Here is a 25,908-nt window from a genome sequence, read left to right on the forward strand (position 1 = left end):
TGTGTGTGTGCATGCAGACACACACATGCACACGCACACACACACACACTAAACATTGAGTTCATGCACACACACAATGTAACCTGCATGCACAAAAAGACAGTAACATGGACACACAGACATACACACAAAGTATCGTACATATGGGAACACAAGGGGACATTCAGACCAAAAGCGTTTTTTTCAGTCAGAACGCTGTGAAAATCATGTTGCGAGCGCTTCCATTGTGCACAAAACACAGCGCACGGAGCGTTTTTTTTTGCGCTCCATTTGTTTTCCCCTGCAGTCGCGACCACACGGACAGTAGCCAGCTGGTTTTGTCTGTTTGATGTTGTTCACTGTCAACACGAAAGCCAGATTATTACCAATTCTGGCAGCAGCCGAGTTTGAAAATCCCCCGGGAGGAGAAAAGGTGGGAGGAGTGAAAAAGACGATCAGGGCGCTTTTCCTCTAAATGTTCAACTTTTTTCAGCTTTAAAACGCCCACAGCGCTCCTCCAAAAACAACAGACGCCACCAGCGCTGAAACGCCAGGTGCGTTCATTAAAAGAGGAGCACGTCTAGCGGGTCCTTACATAGAGAATGAATTGCAGAAAGACGCTGGCAGCTCCAAAAACGCTTTTGGTCTGAATGTCCCCCGCTGGCTTTTTACACCGTGACACTTTCACACAACTAGTTGCAGTTTGCAAGTTGCATGAAACATAATTTCCATGCAACTCGACAGTTACATGAAGCAATTAAAAACATAATCACGTCTCATCTTGTATCTTATTTCGTATCGTTTTCTCACTGGTTAATATCAATTAGGACGTGTTGTATCGGATTTTCTTCCGACACTGGCTGGCTACTTTCTTTCATTATGGTTGTCCAAGAGAAAAAAAAGAGTGCGATTAATCGATTCTAAGAATAGCTGGCGATTAATTTTCTGTCGATCGAGGAATCGATTATTCGACTATTCGTTGCAGCTCTAATACACACACGAAGTAACGCATATGAGCATGCACACACACAGACACTGAGACACACATACACACACAAACACACAACACGCAAGCACGCGCACACACACAAGCGCACGACACACGCGCACACAAGCATACGCGCGCGCGCACACACACACACGGAAACGAGTGAGCCCCCGCCTTCCAACAACTCTGGGTTCATGTGACCACTGCATGCCTTATAACAGAGGCGGCCTGACAGAGATCAAAAGGAGGATAAGAGAAAATAGCAGAAAAGAGATGGAGGAAGGAGGGAGGAGGAAGGAGGGAGGAGGAAGGAGGGAGGGAGGAGAGAGGAGGGAGGGAGGAGGGAGGAGAGAGGAGGAGAGAGGAGGGAGGGAGGAGAGAGGAGGGAGGAGAGAGGAGGGAGGGAGGAGAGAGGAGGGAGGAGAGAGGAGGGAGGAGAGAGGAGGAAGGAGAGAGGAGGGAGGAGGGAGGGAGGAGAGAGGAGGGAGGAGGGAGGAGAGAGGAGGGAGGAGAGAGGAGGGAGGAGGGAGGAGAGAGGAGGGAGGAGAGAGGAGGGAGGAGAGAGGAGGGAGGAGAGAGGGAGGAGAGAGGAGGGAGGAGGGAGGAGAGAGGAGGAAGGAGGGAGGAGAGAGGAGGGAGGAGAGAGGAGGGAGGAGAGAGGAGGAAGGAGGGAGGAGAGAGGAGGGAGGAGGGAGGAGAGAGGAGGGAGGAGAGAGGAGGGAGGAGGGAGGAGAGAGGAGGGAGGAGAGAGGAGGGAGGAGGGAGGAGAGAGGAGGGAGGAGAGAGGAGGGAGGAGAGAGGAGAGAGGAGGGAGGAGAGAGGAGGAAGGAGGGAGGAGGGAGGAGGGAGGAGGGAGGAGGGAGGAGGGAGGAGAGAGGAGGGAGGAGAGAGGAGGAAGGAGAGAGGAGGGAGGAGAGAGGAGGGAGGAGGGAGGAGAGAGGAGAGAGGAGGGAGGAGAGAGGAGGGAGGAGGAAGGAGGGAGGAGAGAGGAGGGAGGAGGGAGGAGAGAGGAGGGAGGAGAGAGGAGAGAGGAGGGAGGAGGGAGAGAAAAGGAAAGTATCTCAATACTCAAGACGCATTGGAAATAGTCAAGAGTCACCAGTGCTAGGATGCATTCTCAGTCCCTGGCCCCAGTCTCACACACGCACACTAGGGCTGAACAATTCATCAAAAACTTTATCGAAATGGCAATTTTCAAATCACAGGAGGACGAGCAATATTTGTTAGGCGAAATGTGTCAAAATATAATTTTAGAATAAATATTGTTGTGCTGTAGAGATGCCATGGCCTACACATCATTCTACAGACTTAGGAAAACATCTTTGTTTGGTACAGATCCCCGCAAACATTAAATAAATAAAAAGTATTATTATTTTTTTGGATTCCCCCCCACTTTCTCCCAAATTGTACTTTGCCAATTTGCCCCCTTGCTGCAACCGGTCGCTGCTCCACCCTCTGCCGATCTGGGGAGAGCCGAGACTAGCACCATGCCTCCTCCGACACATGCGCAGTTACCAGCCGCTTCTTTTCACCTGACAGCGGGAAGCTTCACCGGCAGGACGTAGCACGTGGGAGGATCACGCTATTCCCACCATTTCCCTTCCACCCCGAACAGGCGCCCCACACCATAATCATTTTAATACATCTTTCAATGAAAATGAGAATAGTGATGTAAAAATGATCATTCCCTCTAATACCACAAATCAATATCTGCCAAATTAATTGCAATTGCAATTTTTCTAAATTGTTCATGATGTACAGCCCTAAGCAGAGCTAGGACGCAATCTCAGTCGGTCCCCAGTCTCTCTCCCACACGCACACGCGCACGCACGCGCGCGCACGCACACGCACACACACACACACACACACACACACACACACACACACACACACACACACACACACACACACACACACACACACACACACACACACACACACACACACACACAGAGGTTAGCGACTGGGTTGTTTAGCACAAGTTTTAAGTGAATTTATAAAGTGACCATGAAAACATTCCTCTATTCCCCAACACTAAAACAAACTCAATAAGAAAAACGAGGATCAAGCACAATTCCACCACGGACCAGTAAATCTCAAAAAAGTTACTCAACAAGTTGTAGGCTTATTCTAGTACTTGATTACTAATTATTGTGTAGCAATCAAACTATTCTACAAGCAATCAAACTACAAGGTATTAAACGGAAGCCGACCAATTTGAGTCATGCGGAGTCAATTGTTCTTATCTGTGCTGCTTTCTTATAATACGTGCCAGGCAGAACAAACAGGCTGTGCCAGGCAGAACAAACAGGCTGTCATTATCGTGCCAGGCAGAACAAACAGGCTGTCATTATCGTGCCAGGCTGAACAAACAGGCTGTCATTATCAAGGTAGCGTAGCGTTTATTGTCACCTCGTGAACCTTGATTCCTCCTTGTACTCGCATAAACCACGTGGTAAAATACCCAACGTTACGCAAGACGAAACAGTTTGGTGTGTGTGTGTGTGTGTGCGTGCGTGCGTGCGCGCGTGTGTGTGTGCGTGTGCGTGTGCGTGTGTGTGTGTGTGTGCGTGTGCGTGTGTGTGCGTGCGTGTGTGTACGAGAGAGTGAACTGGAGAGTCACAAAGAAAAAGAAAGCGTGTTTGTGAATTCTGTATTTGCTGTAGTCCTTGGAAATCTGTGTATGTTTAACTGTGTGTGTGTGTGTGTGTGTGTGTGTGTGTGTGTATGTATGTGTGTGTACGTACATTATGGAGAGAGAGAGAGAGAGAGAGAGGGGGGGGGGGGGGTTGAGACTTACTACTGTGCGCAGTCGATGAGCTGATATTCGTTGGACCTTTCCCAGCAGGCCCGGACTCCCTCGTCCTGCCAGAGGATCTTTGCGTGCTCGTAGAACTCCTGGAGAGAGAGAGAGAGAGAGAGAGGGCAGAGAGAGTCTGGGTCAAAGCACGGCCTGCAGAAGACAACATACTGGCTGCACCTACACACAACACTGGAGATCTCTTCTTCACCGCCGAGGAACACCAGGACAAGGATGTGAGATAGCACAAGGAGGAAAAAAGTGTGTGTGTGTGTGTGTGTGTGTGTGTGTGTGTGTGTGTGTGTGTGTGTGTGTGTGTGTGTGTGTGTGTGTGTGTGTGTGTGTGTGTGTGTGTGTGTGTGAGAGAGAGTTTGGGGTAAAATGAAGGGAGGGGAAGCAGGAAAACATCTTAATCACAGTCCAAAAATATGCTAACAAATAATGAATCATCATCATCATAATTTCACATGTAAATCAAATGTAACAAAATGTATCATCTTTCATTTTTCTCTGGGTTCCCGAGAGGAACGGTATGAGCAAAAGGGAATCTAGGGGAGGAGAATAGAATAGAATAGAATAGAATAGAATAGAATAGAATAGAATAGCAATCATTTCCCTTAATATTAATTAATTACATAATACCGGCAGACACAAGTCACAGTTGGAACAAAATGTGCTAGAAAAAGAAAAGAAAAGAAGCTAAAATCAAGACTAAACAAAATCAGTAGGAATGTTCTTATTTCAGGACAGTATTTCTCCTGATCACAATCAGACTCTACAGAATGCTGGTGGTAAGAAGCTAACTGTTGGGGCTGGTTCCCTAAGGACAGAAGCTAACTGTTGGGGCTGGTTCCCTAAAGAGAGAATCTAACTGGGGCTGGTTCCCTAAAGAGAGAAGCTAACTCAGGCTGGTTCCCTAAAGAGAGAAGCTAACTGTTGGGGCTGGTTCCCTAAAGAGAGAAGCTAACTGGGGCTGGTTCCCTAAAGAGAGAAGCTAACTGGGGCTGGTTGCCTAAAGAGAGAAGCTAACTCAGGCTGGTTCCCTAAAGAGAGAAGCTAACTGTTGGGGCTGGTTCCCTAAAGGGAGAAGCTAACTGGGGCTGGTTCCCTAAAGAGAGAAGCTAACTGGGGCTGGTTCCCTAAAGAGAGAAGCTAACTCGGGTTGGTTCCCTAAACGGAGACGATAACTGGGGCTGGTTCCCTAAAGAGAGAAGCTAACTCGGGCTGGTTCCCTAAAGAGAGAAGCTAACTAGGGCTGGTTCCCTAAAGAGAGAAGCTAACTGGGGCTGGTTCCCTAAAGAGAGAAGCTAACTCGGGCTGGTCCCCTAAAGGGAGACGATAACTGTTGGGGCTGGTTCCCTAAAGAGAGAAGCTAACTGGGGCTGGTTCCCTAAAGGGAGACGCTAACTGTTGGGGCTAGTTCCCTAAAGGGAGCAGCGGTACGTTCTGAGGAGCCTGCGTCCGCGGAGGTTAGGCTCCGCTCCGCCTCTGGGTCTGAATTCTGGGAGAAAAAGTGCCAGAACGTGCTGCTATTCCCTCCCTGGGTTTGTAGTTGGAGGCGGAGAGGAGCATCAGATGAGAGGACCTCTGACAGAGGCAGGAAACAGAGCGCTTCATTGAGTTCATGGAGAAACGGAGAGCTTTGTACTGACACAAGGCTCGGCTGTCACTACATCACTTCACTACGCTCTGCAGTCGGTCGCATAGGATGCTACTCAGCACAAATAAGCCATTATGAGCCATAGGGTGCTACCAAGAATTAAAGATTTCTTTACAGTGTACTCTTAAGAAAACACTCGACTCGTCTAACAGTGAAAGAAAGTAATCAGGGATTTGCAAGAGACAAAGTCTGGTGTAATTTTGTAGGCTGGCGTCTAAATTCCCTATGGAAAATATGAATGGCCTACACATAGGTTTAATAACTATACTACCTACATTTTGTTCCATTCAATAAAATACGCCACCTTTGTGAATTTGTGTCCTTCAATGACTTTTTATATCGATTGGTGGTATAGTTGGTCCAATAGTTTGGGAGAGAAGAACAGTCGCCTAGCTAGTCCGCTAATCAGTTTTAAAGGATGAGCTATAGGCTAAATAAGCGAAACAATAACAACTATAATACCTGCTCAACACGACACTGAAAATCGCAATAATTTGAATGTACAATAAAGTCCGATGATCGAGCTCTGGCAAAAAAAAAACCATGTAAAAGAGAGGTGAAGGAAGTCGCTTATCAACGCTACTGTAGTCTGCTTCCCGCAGTGATTAGCATTTTGTTAGCAAAAAGTGATATTAAAAAGTAAGTAGAAGAAAAATTCTACAAAACAATCACAAAAGTGGTGCTGATGGACGTATTTCAACCCCAGGAACAAAACGTATAGATGGATATCTGATTCTGTTCAACACAGACCTTATTTATGGCATTTTTTCAAAAAACCCATTCATTTTTTTTCCAGAGTTTTTGAACTACACACCAAATGGCGGAAACGCTAATGTAGGCAAACAAAACGATGCAAAGTACTTCCACTCACGGCCTCTAGTTGGTCAAACTCGTCTCACATTACGGATGGAGGGGATGGCTGACACGGAGGCGAGTCATGGATGGGATCAGGTCAGACTGGAGGGCCACCCATGTCTTATCAATACTACTGTTGTTTGTCTGTTTGTTGCAAAACAAACTTACCACAATACAACGTTGACTAACAAGAGCTACATTGTTTACTACTACGACACCTTTAACTATCGTAACCATTCAATTCCTTCATTGGTGTTTTTAAAGAACCTTATCTAAGCTCCAGTTAGATTGTATATCAACAGTATCAACATGTTGTCCTGCTGAGCTCTGGCTGTAACGTCTTAGGCCCTGGTTTGAGCACTAAAGTATGTCTGTTGACACCTGTCATTAGAATGCATGGGGATAGCATTCTGCTGTCATTATTCAAGTTGTCTCAACAAGGACAGGAGGATGGTTTTGACCAAACTTGATTTTACCTTTTTTTTTTTATCCAATATTTGTTATTACTTTGATCTTGCATAGCTCAGTACAGATTTGTGTGCAATAACCGAGAGCTTTGACTGTAGTCTTTGAATTACTTCCTACAACCACTCAACCAGAAATGAGAAGCCATGTTTATTATTACGTTTATTATGCATTAGTCAATCAATCAAAAAGTAAAAAGTATGGTTCTTCATGTACATACAGTGAGCCACTCTACTGACAGTGACTACAAACCTGGGCTCATGAGAATGACAATAGCAGCGCGACCTTGTGGAGAGATAAACAGAGCTCATTCATGCGCAGCGATCAACAATAATACTTTGAGATCTGTAATTATTAGGAAATGTATTTGGGTTATCAGCAGGGCTGTGCAATTAATCGAATTTGAATCTCAATTTAAATTTTGGCTTCCCACAATTATGAAAACAAGATAATCGAGATAAAACAATTTTTTTTTTTATATATTATTTATTTTAGTTAGGCTATTTATTTATATATTTTTTCTTTGTTTTTTTAGTTCAATTGTATTAAAATTTAAAAGAAATTGAGTAAAACCTTTTTTCAAGTTCAATAAATGATTTTTCCAACGTCAATGAGTAATCGCGTGAAATAATGGTGATCTCAATATCAGTCAAAAATAATCGTGATTATGTTTCGTAATAATTAATGTAATCGAGCAGCCATAGTTATCAGTCCAACAATCTTCCAGCAGCTCAGTTTGAATGTTGACCACTTGACTGATTGAAAATGATCAAAACAAACAAAACACTCCAAGAACAAGAGAAGAAAGAGATTTCCAAAATGTTCAAAGCCAAAACCTCCCACAGCCCTGGTCCCCTCTATATGCAGCGGTAACACTGTATCCCTGTATATGCAGCAGTGCAAACAAATGGAAGAAATATCAACCGGTTTAAAATAACTTGGACAACTGCATACACTCATCACTTGTCAAGTGAATTCATGAACGTTACAAAAACCAGGAGCAGAATCACCTGCGCAAATGTGGAGCTGGGAGCAGGAGGGGCAGCACGGAATAGTAGCAAATTGGTCTTCAAGGAATACAATGACCTAAGTAAATAATCCTAGTAAGTTTTTTTTTTTTTTTTTACTTCCAGTATGGTTTATTTTATTAACATTTTCCTTGACAGAACATTGTAGAGGAGAAAAAGATACAGGGCTCCTCCTTTGTGAATAATAATATTAATGATAAGAAATGCCGGGGCGTCTGGGTAGTGTAGAGGTAAAGTACTCGCCGACCACCGCAGAGACCCAGGTTCAATCGTGCATTCCTTTATAACTGGGAACTGGTAATCTTACCGGTTCAAAGTTCATGAGCTGGGACGTGACGTCACTAGAGCTGGTATTTCCCATTCCAAACTCGTAGGAGCCTCAGCAGCCCCGACGTAAAAAATCCAAGATGGCTGATCCGCGCAACAACAGTAGTTATAATCGTATAAATGCTATTTAGCACTTCTGTCTTGTTTGTGTCTCATTAAATCAGCTGTACACACACAGCACGGCCTACTTCTATCTGTGTGGACATGAGGCTGCAGTGTTTGTATGCGCAAAATGCCACGAAATGCCTTGTTATCAACTGTTATTGCTAACAATGGCTAGCCTGGCTAGCGAGTGGATCTGACCAATGAACAAACATTGAACTTCCCAGCTCAACTTTTCTGCAAATGGAACGCTAACAAAACGGATGTGACGTCATTTAGCCTCCACATCCCAGTTCTTTTGCGATAAAGGAACGCACGACAAATCCCGCCAGCGGCATTTCCGGTCAGACGTTTCTACAGACACAATTGCCCGTGTCTGCGTGTGGGAAGCCGGTGGGGTACGAGTTGTGGTCGCTGCACTAGTCCCTCCTCTGGTCTGGCCTGTTTGTGGGGGAGGGGAACTGGGGGGGGGGGGGGGGGGGGGGGGGAGCGTGATCTTCCCACGTACTACGTTCTGCTGCGGGTGATATCGGAGGAAGCATGGTGCTAGTCTACAACTCTCCACAAATCGGCAAAGGAGGTGGAGCAACGACCAGGACAACAGAGGGAATTGGCCAAGCAAAATTGGGGGAGAAATCCGGGGGGGAAAACTTGATCAGAAAAGAAATATTGATCGGCGACAAGGAGAGAAAATCAAAGAGAAGTAGTGAAAAGACATAGGGAGATTCAACCCAGGCCTCATTCTCCTTCTTCCTCTCCCCCCCCCCCCCCTGCTAAAAGGCAGAGTCAACCAGTCCAACTGGTTTCCAGCAGGCGAGGAGGGGAGTGGGCAGAGGAGGAGTTAGAGCAGAGGCCGGGCCTATCAGATCGCTTCCTATTCTATTCTCTTCCCAAACAATCAACCAGTCACTCATCTAATAAACAGAAGTAGAAGTTAATAACATAGGAGTTGACTGGACTTTCTGCTTCGGGGATATTACATTTCATTAGGTAACCAACCAGCAATGTACCATTATTATTATTGATAGTATATAGATCTATTCCACCTCACGGCCATATCAAATAAGAGCAAACTCGATAGAAAGTATCAAGTGAAAATCTGTGCAAGTGCTTGCCTCTTTTTCCCTTCTATCAACATACTGTGGGTGTTTGGTGGAAGTCTAGTGAATGACAGCCTGGGGGAGGAGTCAGCTTCAGATAGGCCCGCATAACAAATTTGCCATGACGTAACAAAAGACAATATCAGGAGACTGTCTTTTGCTTACACACAAATACACACTCTTCGCTGGAAAATCACTCCGAAACTAAAACCTACACTGTGAGAACGGCCACTTGAAATGTTGAGCAATAAAACCTGAAGCAGACAAAGCATTGATCTTCCTCCATGTAACCTCGAACATATTTCAACTACGGTAATTAAAAGAGATATTTCAGAAATTACATCTAATCCTGCAGTCAATCAAATGCATGACATGTCATTCATAGACTGTGCATTGGTAATAATTTTTTATTTTGTTGAAAGTTTATTTCCGAAGGCTACTCTGAAAACACATTCCCCAGGGTTTTATGGGCAGTTTGAGTTTCTCTTCAAATTGTCCTGTCCTCCTATAAGACACGGTTTTCACTCTAACATGTCTATAAGCATAGATAGACCGTCTAAAAAATATGGACAGAGTCAGCATGACGTCACCCATTGGTTTTGGGACTCCCCATTTTGAAGCCTAGTGTGGTTGTTGTAGCCATCTTGGGGTTCCTGCGCAGCTCGCACGAGACGAGGCGTTTCCCAGAGCCGCAGCTCCGCCTGCTATTGGTCCGTGATTTGCATGCTGCGTGATCACTGGACAGGCAACCTGTCAATCACGCCCAAAACATAGTCTTTTCTATCGTCAATTTTACTCTAAACGGGTGAGTTATATAAAAATTCATCCCCCGGCCCATACAGTTGTTATGAAAGGTGAAATGAGCTATATAGGCTGTAAACATGCTTAAAGCCCCCCCCCCCCTCCAGTGTATTTTGTAAATTGAAGAGCGCGCACATTAGCATTAGCATTAGCATTAGCATTAGCACCCGGCTCTCCCGCGTCTGTTCCAGCAACACGACGAGCATGTCTTTCACGATGATGACAGCTCGGACAGCGACGTATTCTCTTCCTCTTTTCAACAGCTGTCGTAACTGCGGTAATAACAAGAGAGGCATTCGGCTGACGGTAAAAATAAAGGTAAAAAAATAATAATCAAAAACGTCCCCCCCCCCCCTATGTTTTCCCCAAAGAAATCTCACCCTGTCCTAATACCAAATCTAAAACCCTGTAATCTATTGGGTTAGCAGCAAACCAGGGACAACTTTGCTTGAATAGCCTTCAAATATAATAGGCATCATCAGTTTTGCACACCAAATAATTATTAATTAATTCATAATAATTAATTAATTATTTTGATGGAAGGGCAAAAACAAATTAATTGCAGGAGCAGTAGTGGAAACGCTGCAGGGTGGCAGTGACTTCCTCACAGCTTGGCATGCCCCGGGCCCCGGGAGCAGAAAGCAGCTCAGGGGAACCCCTCAGAGTCTCTGTGTTTCTGGAGGACAGGTCCCTCCAGACCCATTTACACACAATCAGTGTTAATAGGCGGTGTGGCTCTCTCAGGTGACAGGTGTTAATAGGCGGTGTGGCTCTCTCAGGTGAGAGGCTGATTCAATGGACAGCCTCCCAAGCGGGAGCACACCTGCTAATTACTGAACCACCCAGAGAACAGAGCAAAGAGTCTTACAGGCTACCCCAGAAAGTAGTTTAGTCACCCACAGCACACCTAGCAAGAGTATCTGCAGGGAGTTAAATGTAATACTTTTTTTTTTATGTTTCAATAACAGTTTGAATACAATCTAAGGCCAATTTTACAACAATAGTAAAGATGAAAAGTAAGTAAAAAAATAACTATCAAAATATAGATCTGGACAAATACCTTGATTCTCCCAAGAAAAGTTGTACACTGTGAAAAACAAAATTTTTAAGACACTGTAAATATGATTTACCAGGCTGTAATTGATATTTGCTACCTTTTAAGGCCTTGATTTTAATTACAATAAATACATTTTAAAGGACCTGCAGACACCCTGTTAGCACTGGCTGCTTCTCCGCCACACTGACATAGCCACTCGCCTAGCTGCTTCCTAGGTCTTTTTTTGCAAAATTGTGCACAATTTGCAGGACAGTTAGCACAATGACATGCGTGCCACAAGCCTAGCTTCAGCATTCGGACAATTCGTTATGAATTGCCTCTGGTATTAGGGAGACATACTTTGATGATATAACACTTTTCATGGACCTCCATATGACAGAACAATGAATGTTTGTTCAGATGAAATGCGACTTGCAATTTCAAGATGGAAACAAACGGCTGTCTGCTCTTAGGTTTCAAAACAACAACAGAGGTCAGAGAGAGTCAATTTATTACAAGGAAATAAGCTGCAACTTACCGAAGGAAATTCAAAATCCTTCTGGTTTAGTTGGTTCAGGACATAATCAATTCGGGATTGGTTTGCTGGGCAGGCTAACTGGCACGGGGGTGTGAGCGTACTCATGGCAGTCAGAATGGTCTGAATGAAGAGAAGAGAAGAAGAAAAACTTAGTTAAATTATTGAAAAACCTATGCACAATGACACACTTCTTTGAAAAGTACAACATGATTTCTACAGATTTGAATATTGAACACTTTTCCAGGTTATTATTGTCTGAAAGTTGCTGCATACCTACACATTTTAAAAGCATCTGCGAAAATGTCTCTTTAATGAAAAGATTATCTTAATTTTCTGTACATTTTAAATAAAATACCAAATTGTTTTGCATACTTTTCCACTTGTGTGGGAGCCGTCATACAAGTTATTCCAAAAATCTCAAACTGTAGATCTTCTAATCCAAAATTGGTCAGAAGAACAATTTCTTACCTCTATAGCTTCTTTAATGTTGTTTTTAATATCGTGGATTTTCTGCGTTTTCTCCCTGTGAAGAACAAGAGTTTGGAAGTTAGTTGCTTTGTTTACATGAATGCATTCATTACAAAAAGGAAGAGTAATGGAGAATACCAGTCAATCCGTTTTTCAAAGTCGAACAATCACACCCAGGTGTTGAACTTAAGCGGTGCGTCTGTCTGTGCAGACCGGGGACCTTCCATGTCGCCTCGAGCCTAGTAGCTCGAGCCAGTCCTCCCCAAATCTCAGTGAACTCGCCCAAATCTCACCATACACACACAAAGTCACTTATAGAAGCGGCTGCACCGCTTAAAAATGACTTTTTAACAATTTTAGATCACATCCTTGGTCATAGAGTCTACCTATTTAACAGAGTATCCCAAAGAATTCACAAAAATCTGCAGTGTGCTTATGTCAGCTAGTACTGTTAGATTTCAACCCAATTTCAACCAATAATATCATGACATGACAGCTGTCAATCAATCTTCATGGCTAGAAGAAAATTCCAAGCAGGGAACATGGCTGCCTACATGGGCAGACTTTGCTAGCCCATAAATGTTAATATACTTAGCAATAAGCATGTAACATAAAAAAAAAACGGTAATGTCTTCTTTTAATGTAGATGCAAAGGATATGTAATATAATGCTCTTTGCTCTGGCGCTGGGTGCAGTGAGCCAGCCAGCGAGCAAACAGTCCACAGGGCTGTATTTAAATTATATTGTGTTTATAACATAGACTCTTATTGAAACGTGACCGCCCGCCCGGTAGGTTTCAGATTTGTCAGGTAAAATACGTTATTTAGCGGACTGCTTTCTCCCTCTGCTCTGAGGTAGTTGCCTGGGTGCAGACAGAGCATGTCCAGACGACAGACACTCGCCTCGCCCAGTCCCTCATCCCAGACCCGCCCACTTTTCAATGGTCAAATCAAACTCCTCCACACGCTTCCCTGTTTCAGTCGGAATACGTCACGATAAGGAAGTCACATACTGTGCAAATAGCGTTTCAGCTTAAATGCTTTTAAGCATTGAAATGGAGAATTGGCCAAAAAAAATCTAAACTGGGCGGAAAGACATAAGCTGTCTACCTTATGTATGGTAAATATGGATAATACAGCTATGCAAGCTAAGATTTTGACCAAAACACGAAAAGTAATTCTTATATACACACACACACACACTGGTGAAAGTAGACTGGAACGGGGCGGTCACTGGCGCCGGAACAAGGGGGACATGGGGACATTTTGTCCCCCTTAAAATTTGGTCCCCCTAAAAAAAAAAAAATTTTTTTTTTTTTTTTTTAATCTGAGGGGGCAACTGCCCCTGACGCTTAGAGCCCACTTTACACTGTTTACACAGCCTGTGATGCTTGTTAAAGCCGTGATCATTGTGGGATTATTACACCTGAGACAGACAGACCCAGGGATCAAGTTACAGAGAGCCCACTTTACACTGTTTACACAGCCTGTGACACTTGTTAAAGCCATGATGATCATTGTGGGATTATTACACCTGAGAGACAGACAGACCTGGACTCTGTACTGCACTCACTGTCATTGGCTGCTGCTATAATCGTATACGGTTATTGTTATTTTATTTTTGTGTTGAGATGACAAGTTTTGCACTGTGTTTCGAAGTGATAATAATAATAATAATAATAAGTTCAGTGTTTCTGCCTGTGTTGCTGTCTGTTGTAGTGTAATTATAAAATTACCTAAAGGGAGAGCAGGTCACCAAGTGAGTGAGAAAAGGAAAAATACTGAATAATTACATTACTACAGTATAATCCTAATGTTAATTTAAAATGAGATATTCATCTAAATATGGCTAAAAATCATCCAAACGTCCATAAAAACGTCAATTTTTCGTCGGCGCCCTAATGGGCGCCGAAAAAAACAAACAAAAAAAAATATATATATTAGAAAAAGAAAAAAAAAAAAAAAAAAAATTGTGTCCCCCTTATTGCAAACTCGTTCCGGCGCCACTGGGGGCGGTACGTAGTACCGTTAAAAGATTCGGTGAATCGGTGCCTGAACGCAGTACCGGGAAGAGGGGATAGAGCGAGGTGCAGCTGGCTGTCAATCAAAACCCACAGAAGCCGTCCACGATCGCATTTCCAGCAAGGAAACAGATCTGCTCACGTTATGTCATTAGATCAACATAAACAACGGTACTCTCTCTCATAAATTGCTTCTAAATTGTTCCAGTGCAGTGTTTTAGACCTGTGTGTTTTTAATCTGTGCTGTAACGCTATGCAACGCAGCTAGACTGGAAGCAGCCCAAAGATCTCACAGAACAGGAGCGGAGAGCAGACAGACCTCTCACTCTGCCACAGATTCCAAAACCAAAGATTACGCAGCGGGAAGTTTCCCAAACCTCCAAATCACTAACTTTTTTTACTTAATAAACTAGTCAACTTTAATTTAAATACAGCACAGTAACATGTGACATCATATATATATATATATATATATATATATATACCGTATATATATACCGTATATATATACACACACACACACACACACACACACACACATACATATATACGTGGCGGGACGAGAACAATATAAAACGATGAAGGTTGGGGTAGTATAGTACCTGCCAGAAATCCAATCCACTTTCACCCCTGTATCAATCGTCCTAAAATTGAAATAATGACAAAGAAGTGTTATATGTGTTAGTGGTTGTTATTATTATAAGGTTCAAGTGGGTTCAGGTTCTCTATGAGCTCTCCAAAAAGTGAATGATCTCAGACATCAGTATTATGGCTGCTGAGGAATCAGGATGCACAGACAGACACCTTCATTTTGCTGACCAAGTGCCACTACTGAATATTGTGTACTTGCTGGTACCAACTGAGAACAGGAGATCTCGGCTTGATTTTTGGCTGTGACAATTTATCATACAGAACATAGCAGGGCAGGAGGGTGTTGGGGAGAGAGGAGTATCACATAGACTTGCTATATTCTACAATGATTATCTCGAAGATTTCCATTTTGTTTCTCTTTGGCGACACCTATGGCGATGAGCGGTAATTGCAGGTGGGTGGATCCAAAGTATGTGACGTTAGTGTTAGTCGGTTAGTTCAGCCATTATAACCACCCGCAACGCTAGCAGAGAGCAGGGGGGGAAAAGTAGCTCGTTATCCTACTTTACGCAAGATTTGTCGGGAACCTACAGTAACGTGAAGAACGGGTCTATTGCGTTAGCTCCGCCCACACTCACTCTCCACAGATACCCAGTTCATAAATGATGTAATACTGAAAATGGTATATATGTGTATATAGAAAAGGGAGCAAGTGGCCAATCTCTGTCTGTCTGTTCTCTGTCTGTTCCGTTTCCATTTTTGTCCCACTGATGATGTCATACTAGGCATTGTGACATCACTGATTATGTCATCAGTGATGACATCAGATCAGTGATCAGATTGACAGGTTTTGACTATAGGAAATCTGATTGGACATTGAAATTCCTCTGCCTGGCGGTTACTGAAACCACCTTTAGACCTGCTCGCTTACACAATCAGATTCCTGGTATGATTTCCTCTGCATGATGATAATATAGAGTAGACACACAAGACAATCAAAATATCCCGGTATTTCAGGACAATGCAAAAGCACAGCCTGCAACCTTATCCAAGTGTGTGCGTAGAAGTGGTGTTAAACGAGAGTGCCCCGAGCACTATATTTTGTCGACATTACAGCTCGATGAGGGACCTGCTCTGTGTGCATCCCAACAACAACGCCGAATCAAGCCAGTTATGTGTGTTGAAACCCAAGAATTTCAAATGAATAGTGATATATCTCGGGGGGTAATGAATGCGCTCAACGTACATTTACGGGGGGGGGGGGGGAAGTAACATATCGGTATCGGTACAGGATGAGTTGTGGCGGTCATCGAAACTGAAACCTAATTAACCCATTGATACCTGATGCAGCATTTGCGTGTATATCCCTCATTTGTGTGCGTATCCCTTTAAGACCGCGAACCGCGTTAACGCGGTTCGCGGTCTTAAAGGGATACACACACAAATGCTGCATCAGGTATCAATGGGTTAAGGATGCCCTAAAGAGGAATACCACTCTATTCAACATCTTTGAAACGGTATCCCCTCTTTGTTCGGGCTAATTCATTCTGTATTAACGGGAACATTTTCAACGCTATGTTAGAACAGAAACAAGAGAGAGAGGACGCCAATCGAAGTAACACGGAGTGTCGCGCGACTCACGCCCAATGTCTCTCTACCAAAACGGAGTTAGAAAAGATAGAAAATGTGAATGACAGGACCTAGGATGAAGGGATATGGTTTTCAACTGATAGTACTGGGGCATCCTGGTGGCCCAGTGTTCTAAAGTGCATGTAGCCTAGGGGTGTCAAAAATAATCGATTATAAGATGCAATTTTTTTTTTTTTTTTTTTTTTTTTTTAATAATCAAATAAAATATAATGGAAGTACATGCAGTTGTTTATTTTAATTATGGATTATAATACAATGCAATTCCAAATGCACTTTTATTTTAAAAGTAGCCACACAGTGAGAAAAAAGAAAGTGAGAAAAAATAAATCATGTATTGCGGAAAAAAGTGATGCATCGATTTAAGATGCATCGAGATGCATCGAGATGCATCGATAATCGTACTCGAATCGAATCGTAGCCCTCTGAATCGTAATCGAATCGAATCGTGAAGCCAGTGAAGATTCACAGCCCTAGCCGCAACGCCCCGGGTCTCTTTTGGGTGTAAAAGTTCAGACAAAATTAGTTTGATTTCACAAAGTCAGTCTCCTATTCACTGTGCATGGAGATGATTTCACAAAGTCAGTCTCCTATTCACTGTGCACTGAAATGCTTCCGATCAGGCTACGCATTAGAGATGAAGAGACTGAACCGTCCTATGTAACAAGTTAAACGGAGCAGCGTCCCCCACTTTAGCTTATCAAAGATATGGGAGCACCAAACAAAACTTGGAAGAAAGGTCATATCAATGGGATTGATTATTTCCACAAAGGCTGGTGATGAGCGGATAGGTTTTTAATATGATATAAATATTATATCATATCAGAGCGGGGTTGTTTCTCTCAGGTCCTCATTCCTTTCTTTCACCAGTAGAAAACTCAGAGCAACCAGAGTATGAGTTAAGAGAGGAACACCACCAGGAACCTCTGGGGGAAAAAAGGAAATCTTCAAAATGAACTGCCATACCAATCTCTTCTTATCTCTCCACCATACAACTCTCTTACTCTCCTCTCACGTCCTGCCTTCCCCCACTTCTATATTATTCTGTCACTCACTCCCCATCATCTCCTTCTGTCTCCTCATCCTCCTCTCCTGTCACCTTGCGCCGTCTGGGGTTTACCCAGTTAGGTAAAAAACCCCACCGGGCAAAGTGCACCATCGGTCTTCAATGGAGTCACGGCCCTACTGAGGATTTGTCATTCCAGCGGGGCGTCTGTCTATGAGAGCATCTGTTCAACGTGACCCCCAGAATAAGCACATGATGATGCCTCCTAGCCCAAAAGCCCTTTCTAGGAAACCAGCGATCCAGAATAGAAAGAAAAATGACCGTGTTTCCATCGCAACAAGTTGGGGTTGTTGAGCTTTAGGAAATTCACATGAGCGGCTGGGTTTAAACACCCCGGGGCGATGTTGTTGCCCTGAAAACCTGAAACAGATAAAACATTCTTCTCCAGTCATGTAAAGTGTATTTATTCCAAAACATTACAAAATACTCCCAGTACATTTGACTTCAAAGCTATCGTCATTAGATCATATTGGACAGTTAATGGGATGACTGTAGAGTAGGAAAAATGATTTTTTTTTATTATCGGTAAAGCAATAAGTTTGAAACAGTCCATAAATTAATCCTGAGTAAACCCCCGGTCACTTTACTAGTGCGGCTGTATATCAGTAATCACATCACAAAGTAGGCAAAAGTAACTCTTCTCTTCTTTGTGGCTATAGAAGATAGTTGTGATTTACCAGTATATTGACCAAAGTGTCCCAGGAGACGGGTATATTTCAAAGCTAAGATGGTGGTATTCTGCTTTACCGTATGAACAAGACCACTGAGTGCACCTCCAGAGCCGCCACGTTAGCTACTTTTTTTTTTAAGAGGAAATCTGAGTAAATGCAATTTGTATAATGGTAAAAAAAAGCACCAACCTACATTTCGATTTTTCAACAGATGGGGATAATTTTGTTTCTTTATTAAAGCAGCTACGGGGGGAACTTTCACTTTGTGTTTATTGTAGCGGCGCCTGTGGACAAAAGCGGTACTGTTCGCCCGGAATGAAAACTGCACTTCCTGAACACAGAGGCTCCTCCCGCGGTCTCTACCGGGCTGTCGGAGAGACAGGCCAGGCAGGGCTTCTCCACTTCAGCTGCTGGCCGGAACAAAAATTACAACCTGTTTCACACGGAAGTAACACGTGGCGGACGCTACGCGATACCCTCACAAGAGGCATTTTAGAAACACTATATAGAAATGGCCGATCTACTCGGTCTCATTGGTCTCATGGTGGTGTTGGTCTCATTTGCTGATGTAGGTCAGATGTGAGGCATCAGAATTACATTTAGACTGTTTCATAACCAGTTAAAAGTTCCTCAAGGCTGCTAGCCTGTTAGCCTAGTTCTGCTTGAAGGCACAGTCAGCGATATAAATGAAGCCAGTAACAGGAACCTGTAGGGTTTCAGTCAATTCAAAACCTTGTAGAAAATGACAACACAAGATTCAAATTTAAAGCATGAGGCAAACCGACACTTACTCTGCGTTGAAGCCATTAACGTGCAATATTCGCATCTGCTTGACTATCGTGCTTTTCCCAGATTCACCGGCCCCTGAAAGCAGAGAGAAGAACAAGGAATAAGTCAAAAGGTGATTAGAAGTGTTGCAAGGCACCGACTAAAACACTATGGGCTGGTGTCCAGGATCACCATCAGGCTGCTGAACCATGTCATAGTGGATAATCCATTCATCAGCCTGGGATACAAGCCCGGGTATGGGTCTGGTTTGGGTGTTTTGGTGTTATGGTGTTATGCAGGAAGATCTGGAAGGTGAGTGAACATGGTCCAACCTTGAAATGTTAAAATGATTCAAACGTCAGCCAGCATAATAAAAAAAAAAGGGTCTTGTCCAGAACAACACAAGACGACACTGTCCTGATTCTCAGGCTAACCAGCTAACTTCACAAGATACTGTCCTGATTCTCAGGCTAACCAGCTAACTTCAACACAAGACACTGTCCTGATTCTCAGGCTAACCAGCTAACTTCACAAGATACTGTCCTGATTCTCAGGCTAACCAGCTAACTTCAACACAAGACACTGTCCTGATTCTCAGGCTAACCAGCTAACTTCAACACAAGACACTGTCCTGATTATCAGGCTAACCAGCTAACTTCACAAGACACTGTCCTGATTCTCAGGCTAACCAGCTAACTTCAACACAAGACACTGTCCTGATTCTCAGGCTAACCAGCTAACACAAGACACTGTCCTGATTCTCAGGCTAACCAGCTGACACAAGACACTGTCCTGATTCTCAGGCTAACCAGCTAACACAAGACACTGTCCTGATTCTCAGGCTAACCAGCTAACACAAGACACTGTTCTGATTCTCAGGCTAACCAGCTAACACAAGACACTGTCCTGATTCTCAGGCTAACCAGCTAACTTCAGACACTGTCCTGATTCTCAGGCTAACCAGCTAACTTCAGACACTGTCCTGATTCTCAGGCTAACCAGCTGACACAAGACACTGTCCTGATTCTCAGGCTAACCAGCTAACACAAGACACTGTCCTGATTCTCAGGCTAACCAGCTAACACAAGACACTGTTCTGATTCTCAGGCTAACCAGCTAACTTCAACACAAGACACTGTCCTGATTCTCAGGCTAACCAGCTAACTTCAACACAAGACACTGTCCTGATTCTCAGGCTAACCAGCTAACTTCAACACAAGACACTGTCCTGATTCTCAGGCTAACCAGCTAACTTCACAAGATACTGTCCTGATTCTCCGGCTAACCAGCTAACTTCAACACAAGACACTGTCCTGATTCTCAGGCTAACCAGCTAACTTCAACACAAGACACTGTCCTGATTCTCAGGCTAACCAGCTAACTTCAACACAAGACACTGTCCTGATTCTCAGGCTAACCAGCTAACTTCAACACAAGACACTGTCCTGATTCTCAGGCTAACCAGCTAACTTCACAAGATACTGTCCTGATTCTCCGGCTAACCAGCTAACTTCAACACAAGACACTGTCCTGATTCTCAGGCTAACCAGCTAACACAAGACACTGTCCTGATTCTCAGGCTAACCAGCTAACACAAGATACTGTCCTGATTCTCCGGCTAACTAGCTAACTTCTGACACTGTTCTGATTCTCCGGCTAACCAGCTAACACAAGACACTGTCCTGATTCTCAGGCTAACTAGCTAACTTCTGTGGCAGGTGACCCACAAACCCACAAAGGGCATCCTATAATTCACCTTATGTAGCCCCGCCCACTTGACCCAGGTGTGTTATGACTTCCTGTTCAAAACACCGTCTGTTTTACCTGCTCACTAGTACTGTACTGTCACAGGAAGTGTCAACACAATAGGAAGTAACTGGCTGACCCCTGTGTTTGAACATAAGAGTCTCTATGAGTGAGGAGAAATTGTGTTGTGGCCACAGCTATGCCATTTTACGTGTGATCGCGCTGAATCTTTCAGGAAGTGTAAAGAGCACCCCTGCAGGTGACCTAATGGAGCCGGATTTTTCAATCGGGTAATTAAGGGCCGACTAAATGGGCGGAAAAAAATTAATTTGTGGCCAAAATGAGTCAACACGGGTTCAGCACCATGGAGAGCTCCATTCATTAGCTACTGGTGGAGCTCACCTGAGTGGAGGAGCACAGCTGAGCGGAGTTGGAATCAGCCAGGGAGGTGGACTACGAAAAGCCTCTGGAGAGAGGGAGGAGAGGCTGCATGCCAACTCTGCGAGCGAGCAAGGCCTAACTAAATGGCCAGTGATTGTGTGCTCCAACGGCTATCAGAATCAGAACTATAATAAGAATGCGACGTCTGTGTGTGTGTGTGTGTGAGTGTGTGTGTGTGTGTGTGTGTGTGTGTGTGTGAGTGAGTGAGCGCACGATACACTGCACGAGTATTCCGCTAGTATTTTCAAACCGATGAGGAAACTGCCGCCCTTCGTAGAATCTGAAAATGTCTGGAAAGACATACAAGCAAGATGGTGATACCTCAATACAGCCAATCAGAGGGACATCTGGAGCTAAAACCATCTTGCTTGTTCTTATCCACTGCTTTCAGATGAGAGAGGGACTTGCGGTATCAGGGGAAGGGAGGGAGTAGGACGAAGTCTAGGCTACCGGCTGGACGAGATCAGTGCAGGATATTGGCTCAGCATGTTTTCCCTTTGGAGCAGAAATGAGCCAGCAGGCAGGAGGACAGGTGGCAGAACACCGTTGAGACGGACAAAGACTGTTAAGCAACGAGCGGACGTCTTATCCAGCGTTCTCGATAAGGTTTTTGCACCATTACACAAGTCCAAGGGGAAAAGGGCACGAGTCCTAAATGTGTCAACAATCCCAGCAAAGTGAAAATAAAAGATAAAAAATAAAAGCCTCACAGCTAGCCTGGGCTTTGGAGCATCTCATAGGGCTTTCACACCGGCAGGGCTCCGTGCCGGTTCCGGTTCCCGAACCCAAATTTTAACCGGCCCCGCGCGTTCAGACCGAAAAAATAACTGGTTCGGAAACCTGAAAAGTTGGTTCTCAGCGGAACCAAAAGATAGTTGGTTTTTCCTTGGGAACCGTGACATCATCAGTGGGCGTGTCTCATTCTAGGCTGTGAAAACGAGCAGGAAGGAGAAGAAGGCAGTGACAACATGGAGAAAAATAATTTGCAGTGGTCTCCTGAGGAAACCAAATGTTTAGTGGCGATTTGGGCATCTACCGAATCTCAAGAAAAGCTAGAAAGCAGTAGAAGAAAGAGCAAGTCGTATGCCGAACTTGCGGATGAGATGGCCAAGGCTGGGTTCACTCGAACGCCAGACCAAATAATTAATAAACTTAAAAAACTGAAGAAGGACTACCGAATAATGTCCTCCCACTTTGGTTCCGCTTAAACTGGTGTAAACACGGGCTGGTTCGCCAGAAAGCTCCAAGGTTCTGAGACTCCAGAACGGAGCCGGAGCCAGAACCAGAACCGTGTCTGTCTGAAAGCGGTGTCAGAGAACCTGTCCACTTCCAGGATCAATTTTGCCTTTCAGATGATATACGAACGAGATGGTCACTCAAGGGAACCTAGCTAGTAATCCTAATTCTGCCCTCTTGAGAAGCTTGATAAGGAAAGAAACGGACCCTGGCCTGGCCCATAGGTTAGATATTGTGACATGAAGACCCTGGATGATAAAGCCACAAATAGCTTTATCAAATGAAAACAAAATGCAGCCTGTGTAGAGTTTTCAGCAACTGATCTGAGAAGATCTATTTTCGGGCTTGTGTAGCGTGAGGGGAGTCTGAGGAGGAGCCGATGTGGAGCCGATTCTTCATATGTTAAAGTGCCGTCTGCATGTATGGAGTCATGAAAAAACAGCATCAAACATGAGGTCTGTCTGTGGGTCCTAAATCGCTCAAGATGAAGGCATCTACAGAGATCTCCAGGTCAGACACACCAACTCAGACTGTGTGTGGTAGACTGTCGCATACGCCATGTGGAGAAACAATCATGCAAATCCCTGCCGGTGTGGGTGATCTGCTCCACACAAATGGTGGCGTCAGTCCACTGTGTGTTTCACATGTTCTGTATAATCTGTATAGATTGGAGTAAACAGGCCTACATCTTCTATTGGTCCTGTGTCAAAAGACACTAGTCGCTGATGTAGGAGTGACATTGCATTATCGTGTCGTTCCATCGTTTGTTGATGCTACGCTGGCTGCTGTGGGGGCAAAAGAGGTTCTCGTAAAACCTGTGAAAACTGAAACATTAGTCATTACATTTGTGTAGTAAAAAAGCTAAACATTGTATGAACCCAGCACAAATACATCCACATTTCTGTGGTGACACAAAATATAACTTTAGAGTGTGACTGAATGTTGCAAGTGAGACTAGGCCTGAACACACACACACACACACGCACGCGCACACACACGCACACACACACACACACACACACACACACACACACACACACACAGTGTCACACACACACACACACACACAGACACACAGACACACAGACACACACACACACACACACAGTGTCACACACACACACACACACACACACACAATGTGAATTGTGTCGCTTGAGTGCAAACAAATCCATTTCATTTCACAACACCTACCTAATAGTAGTAGCCGGTGGGTTGCTCGGTATATCTGTTTGTCTTTTTGAAGCTGCTTCTCTATCTTCTTGTTTGCTTCTCTCTGTGCCTTCTCCTCATTCCGCTGGTCTTCGGTCTTACTATTGCCAAGACAGCCCATCTTCCCAAAAACCCAAGGTTCAGGGGGAGGCAGGGTGTTTATTAGAATCAATCGATCAATCCTAAATTCCTAGATTGGCCCCAGAGAGGAGGAACACCTGGATCAAAATGGGCGACATTTATGTTGCCAGGTGCAAATGAAACAAATGTTAGACTGTGGATATTGGGCTCCACCGGTCCGGGCACAATATGTAGAGATAAATAATGTTCATAAATGAACTGCTGATTTATCAACAGAGATCAGTCAAGAGGGTGCAGAGCAACGATACCGCCCTCTCTCTCAGCCGCTTGATTCCTGTGTTTTTCACTGTGAATCCGCAATGAAGTCATCAACATTGATATGAATGTGAATGTGAAATGTTCAGCCCTCCACCAATGTACATGAATGGATTTCGGTGACCGGGATTCCTGCGACGTCTTCAAAATTACAACACGATTTTTTTTTTCCTTTTTTTTTTTTTTTTAGCAAATGTCTCCTCTGGAGCCCATCTTCGGCAGATTTCTCAACACTGCCATTCAATTCATTTCCATTTACAATCAAAAGTCCTATTTTTCTCCTCTTCTCTTTTTGCTTGTTGCAATCCGTTCTCCACCACCTAGCCTAGAAGCACATCAGAGGGTGGGTGAGGGGAAAAAATAAAAAATAAATATTTCCTCTTAAAATGACGGCATGTGAATCATCAGGCTTACACCGGGCTTTTCTTGATCCCAAACGTCTTAATTCAAATCCGTCACATTATACACTTCGTCTTCGTTGCAGTGCTTATCAAATATCCTGTTTTAGTTTATGTCCTCCTCGTCAACAGATGCTGGTGCTGCTGCTTTTTGGAGGGTTTGACCAGACCCAAAAAAAGGCCCCTTTCTCCGTCCTTTTTCTCTCTGTAAATGTGTATTTCTCCTCACATCGGAACGCTTCTCCGCACGAACAAAGGTTTTTCTCTGTTAGATGTCCTTGAATATAATGCAATATCCAGGCTATATTTGTGGAAATCCTCCGTTATTTTCCTGTTTGGCGCAGGTACAGCAGCCCGCTGTCAAGTCTCTGAGCTTTTTGTATTCCCTTTGAATCCGTATGGTAGATGATCGTTACATGTGCATATATATGATACATGAACATACCGCGGTGTTTTCAATCACTAAATCCAGCGACGAGACAGTTATTTGACCGCGGAGAGGCCAGGTCTGCTCTGATGAACAAACTGGGGTCAACACGAATCGCTTCTCTGTAGTATTTCTCTGAATTATTTTTTCACCCTTTTTCTCTGAGAATTGTACATTGAGATAGATAGCGTTGAAGAGGTGGGGTGGGGCAAACAGCGCTCACGGAACCCTGGGAACGAAGACCCGTTGTCAAGTTCGCCGGAATAAAGAAAATACAACTTCCGGTCAGGGCTTTCAAAATAAAAGCACAATTCACCTACATGTTGCAACGTTTTATTTATTTGGCTTAAGGCTACTAGTAAAATTGTAAATCAGTAGTAGGCTATATAGGAAGGATCAGTGCGGCTGGCACATTAAATGAAGAGTGTGAAATACAAGCGTCTTGGGGGGTCCGAGACCTTGATTGACACAACAAAGCCTCAACAGCACATTTCTTTGGGGGGGGGGGGGGGGGGGGGGGGGGGGGGGGGGGGGGTTCTGGAAAAAATCTCTCTAAAAAGATAGGCCATTTTAAAAGCTTACTGTGTCCAGATTCATTATTCAAATTGCAAAACATTTGCATTTTGTGGGGGAGAGTTATGAGTGTGGGGAATTAATTATGTTTTCTCCCATTTGGGTTGCAGTGAGTGAGTGGGGCTGCCTTGGTTGCATATTTTCTTTTGTTCTTTTTAGTTAATGACTGTCATCCTGTACTGCCACCCTGTCCTGCTATAACCAACCTGTGCTGCTGTGCTGAGCACTGTTTTAATTAACAAAAGTACCTTTTTCTAAATAAAGATAGCTATTTTTTATATATTACTCTGCTTCCTAGTATTTGTGCCTTAACGGTGTCAGAAGATGCGGTCTGTGGTAATCAGATGCCACAATATTAGGCTATTCATTGTTGTGGCGTTTCCTCACCAATATTAGTAGTATTGCCTCCTTCTGGTTTAATAGTGCTGTAAGCTATTAGTTTTTCTTATTGAAAGACTGTGTGTATTTTGTCATACCTGACAGTTTCGACTGCTGCTTCCTGCAGTCTTCCTCAGAGACGTCGAAACTGTCAGGTATGACAAAATACACACAGTCTTTCAATAAGAAAA

At 44.0% G+C, this 25,908-nt stretch overlaps 1 protein-coding gene across 4 annotated transcripts in view; it reads right to left on the reverse strand.

Annotated features, from left to right (window-relative positions):
• LOC310798549 (guanine nucleotide-binding protein G(s) subunit alpha-like) overlaps positions 1-24,909 on the reverse strand; it is a 44,949-nt gene extending 20,040 nt beyond the window's left edge. The window contains exons 1-7 of one of the 4 annotated variants that reach the window (XM_083661089.1): positions 23,528-24,909; positions 18,934-19,006; positions 14,770-14,811; positions 12,148-12,202; positions 11,680-11,799; positions 11,166-11,192; positions 3,768-3,865 (exon numbers count right to left, since the gene is read on the reverse strand). In XM_083661089.1, the coding sequence (XP_083517215.1) occupies positions 3,768-3,865; positions 11,166-11,192; positions 11,680-11,799; positions 12,148-12,202; positions 14,770-14,811; positions 18,934-19,006; positions 23,528-23,666 (554 nt within the window). In that variant the 5' untranslated portion in view covers positions 23,667-24,909. The remainder of the gene's footprint in view (positions 1-3,767; positions 3,866-11,165; positions 11,193-11,679; positions 11,800-12,147; positions 12,203-14,769; positions 14,812-18,933; positions 19,007-23,527) is intronic. The other 3 variants (XM_083661091.1, XM_083661090.1, XM_083661092.1) reach the window with 3 other exon arrangements.
• Between the last annotated feature and the right edge of the window lie 999 nt (positions 24,910-25,908).

Source organism: Poromitra crassiceps (assembly GCF_964638095.1).
Source record: "Poromitra crassiceps genome assembly, chromosome: 25".
In the NCBI taxonomy this organism is placed as follows: domain Eukaryota; kingdom Metazoa; phylum Chordata; class Actinopteri; order Beryciformes; family Melamphaidae; genus Poromitra; species Poromitra crassiceps.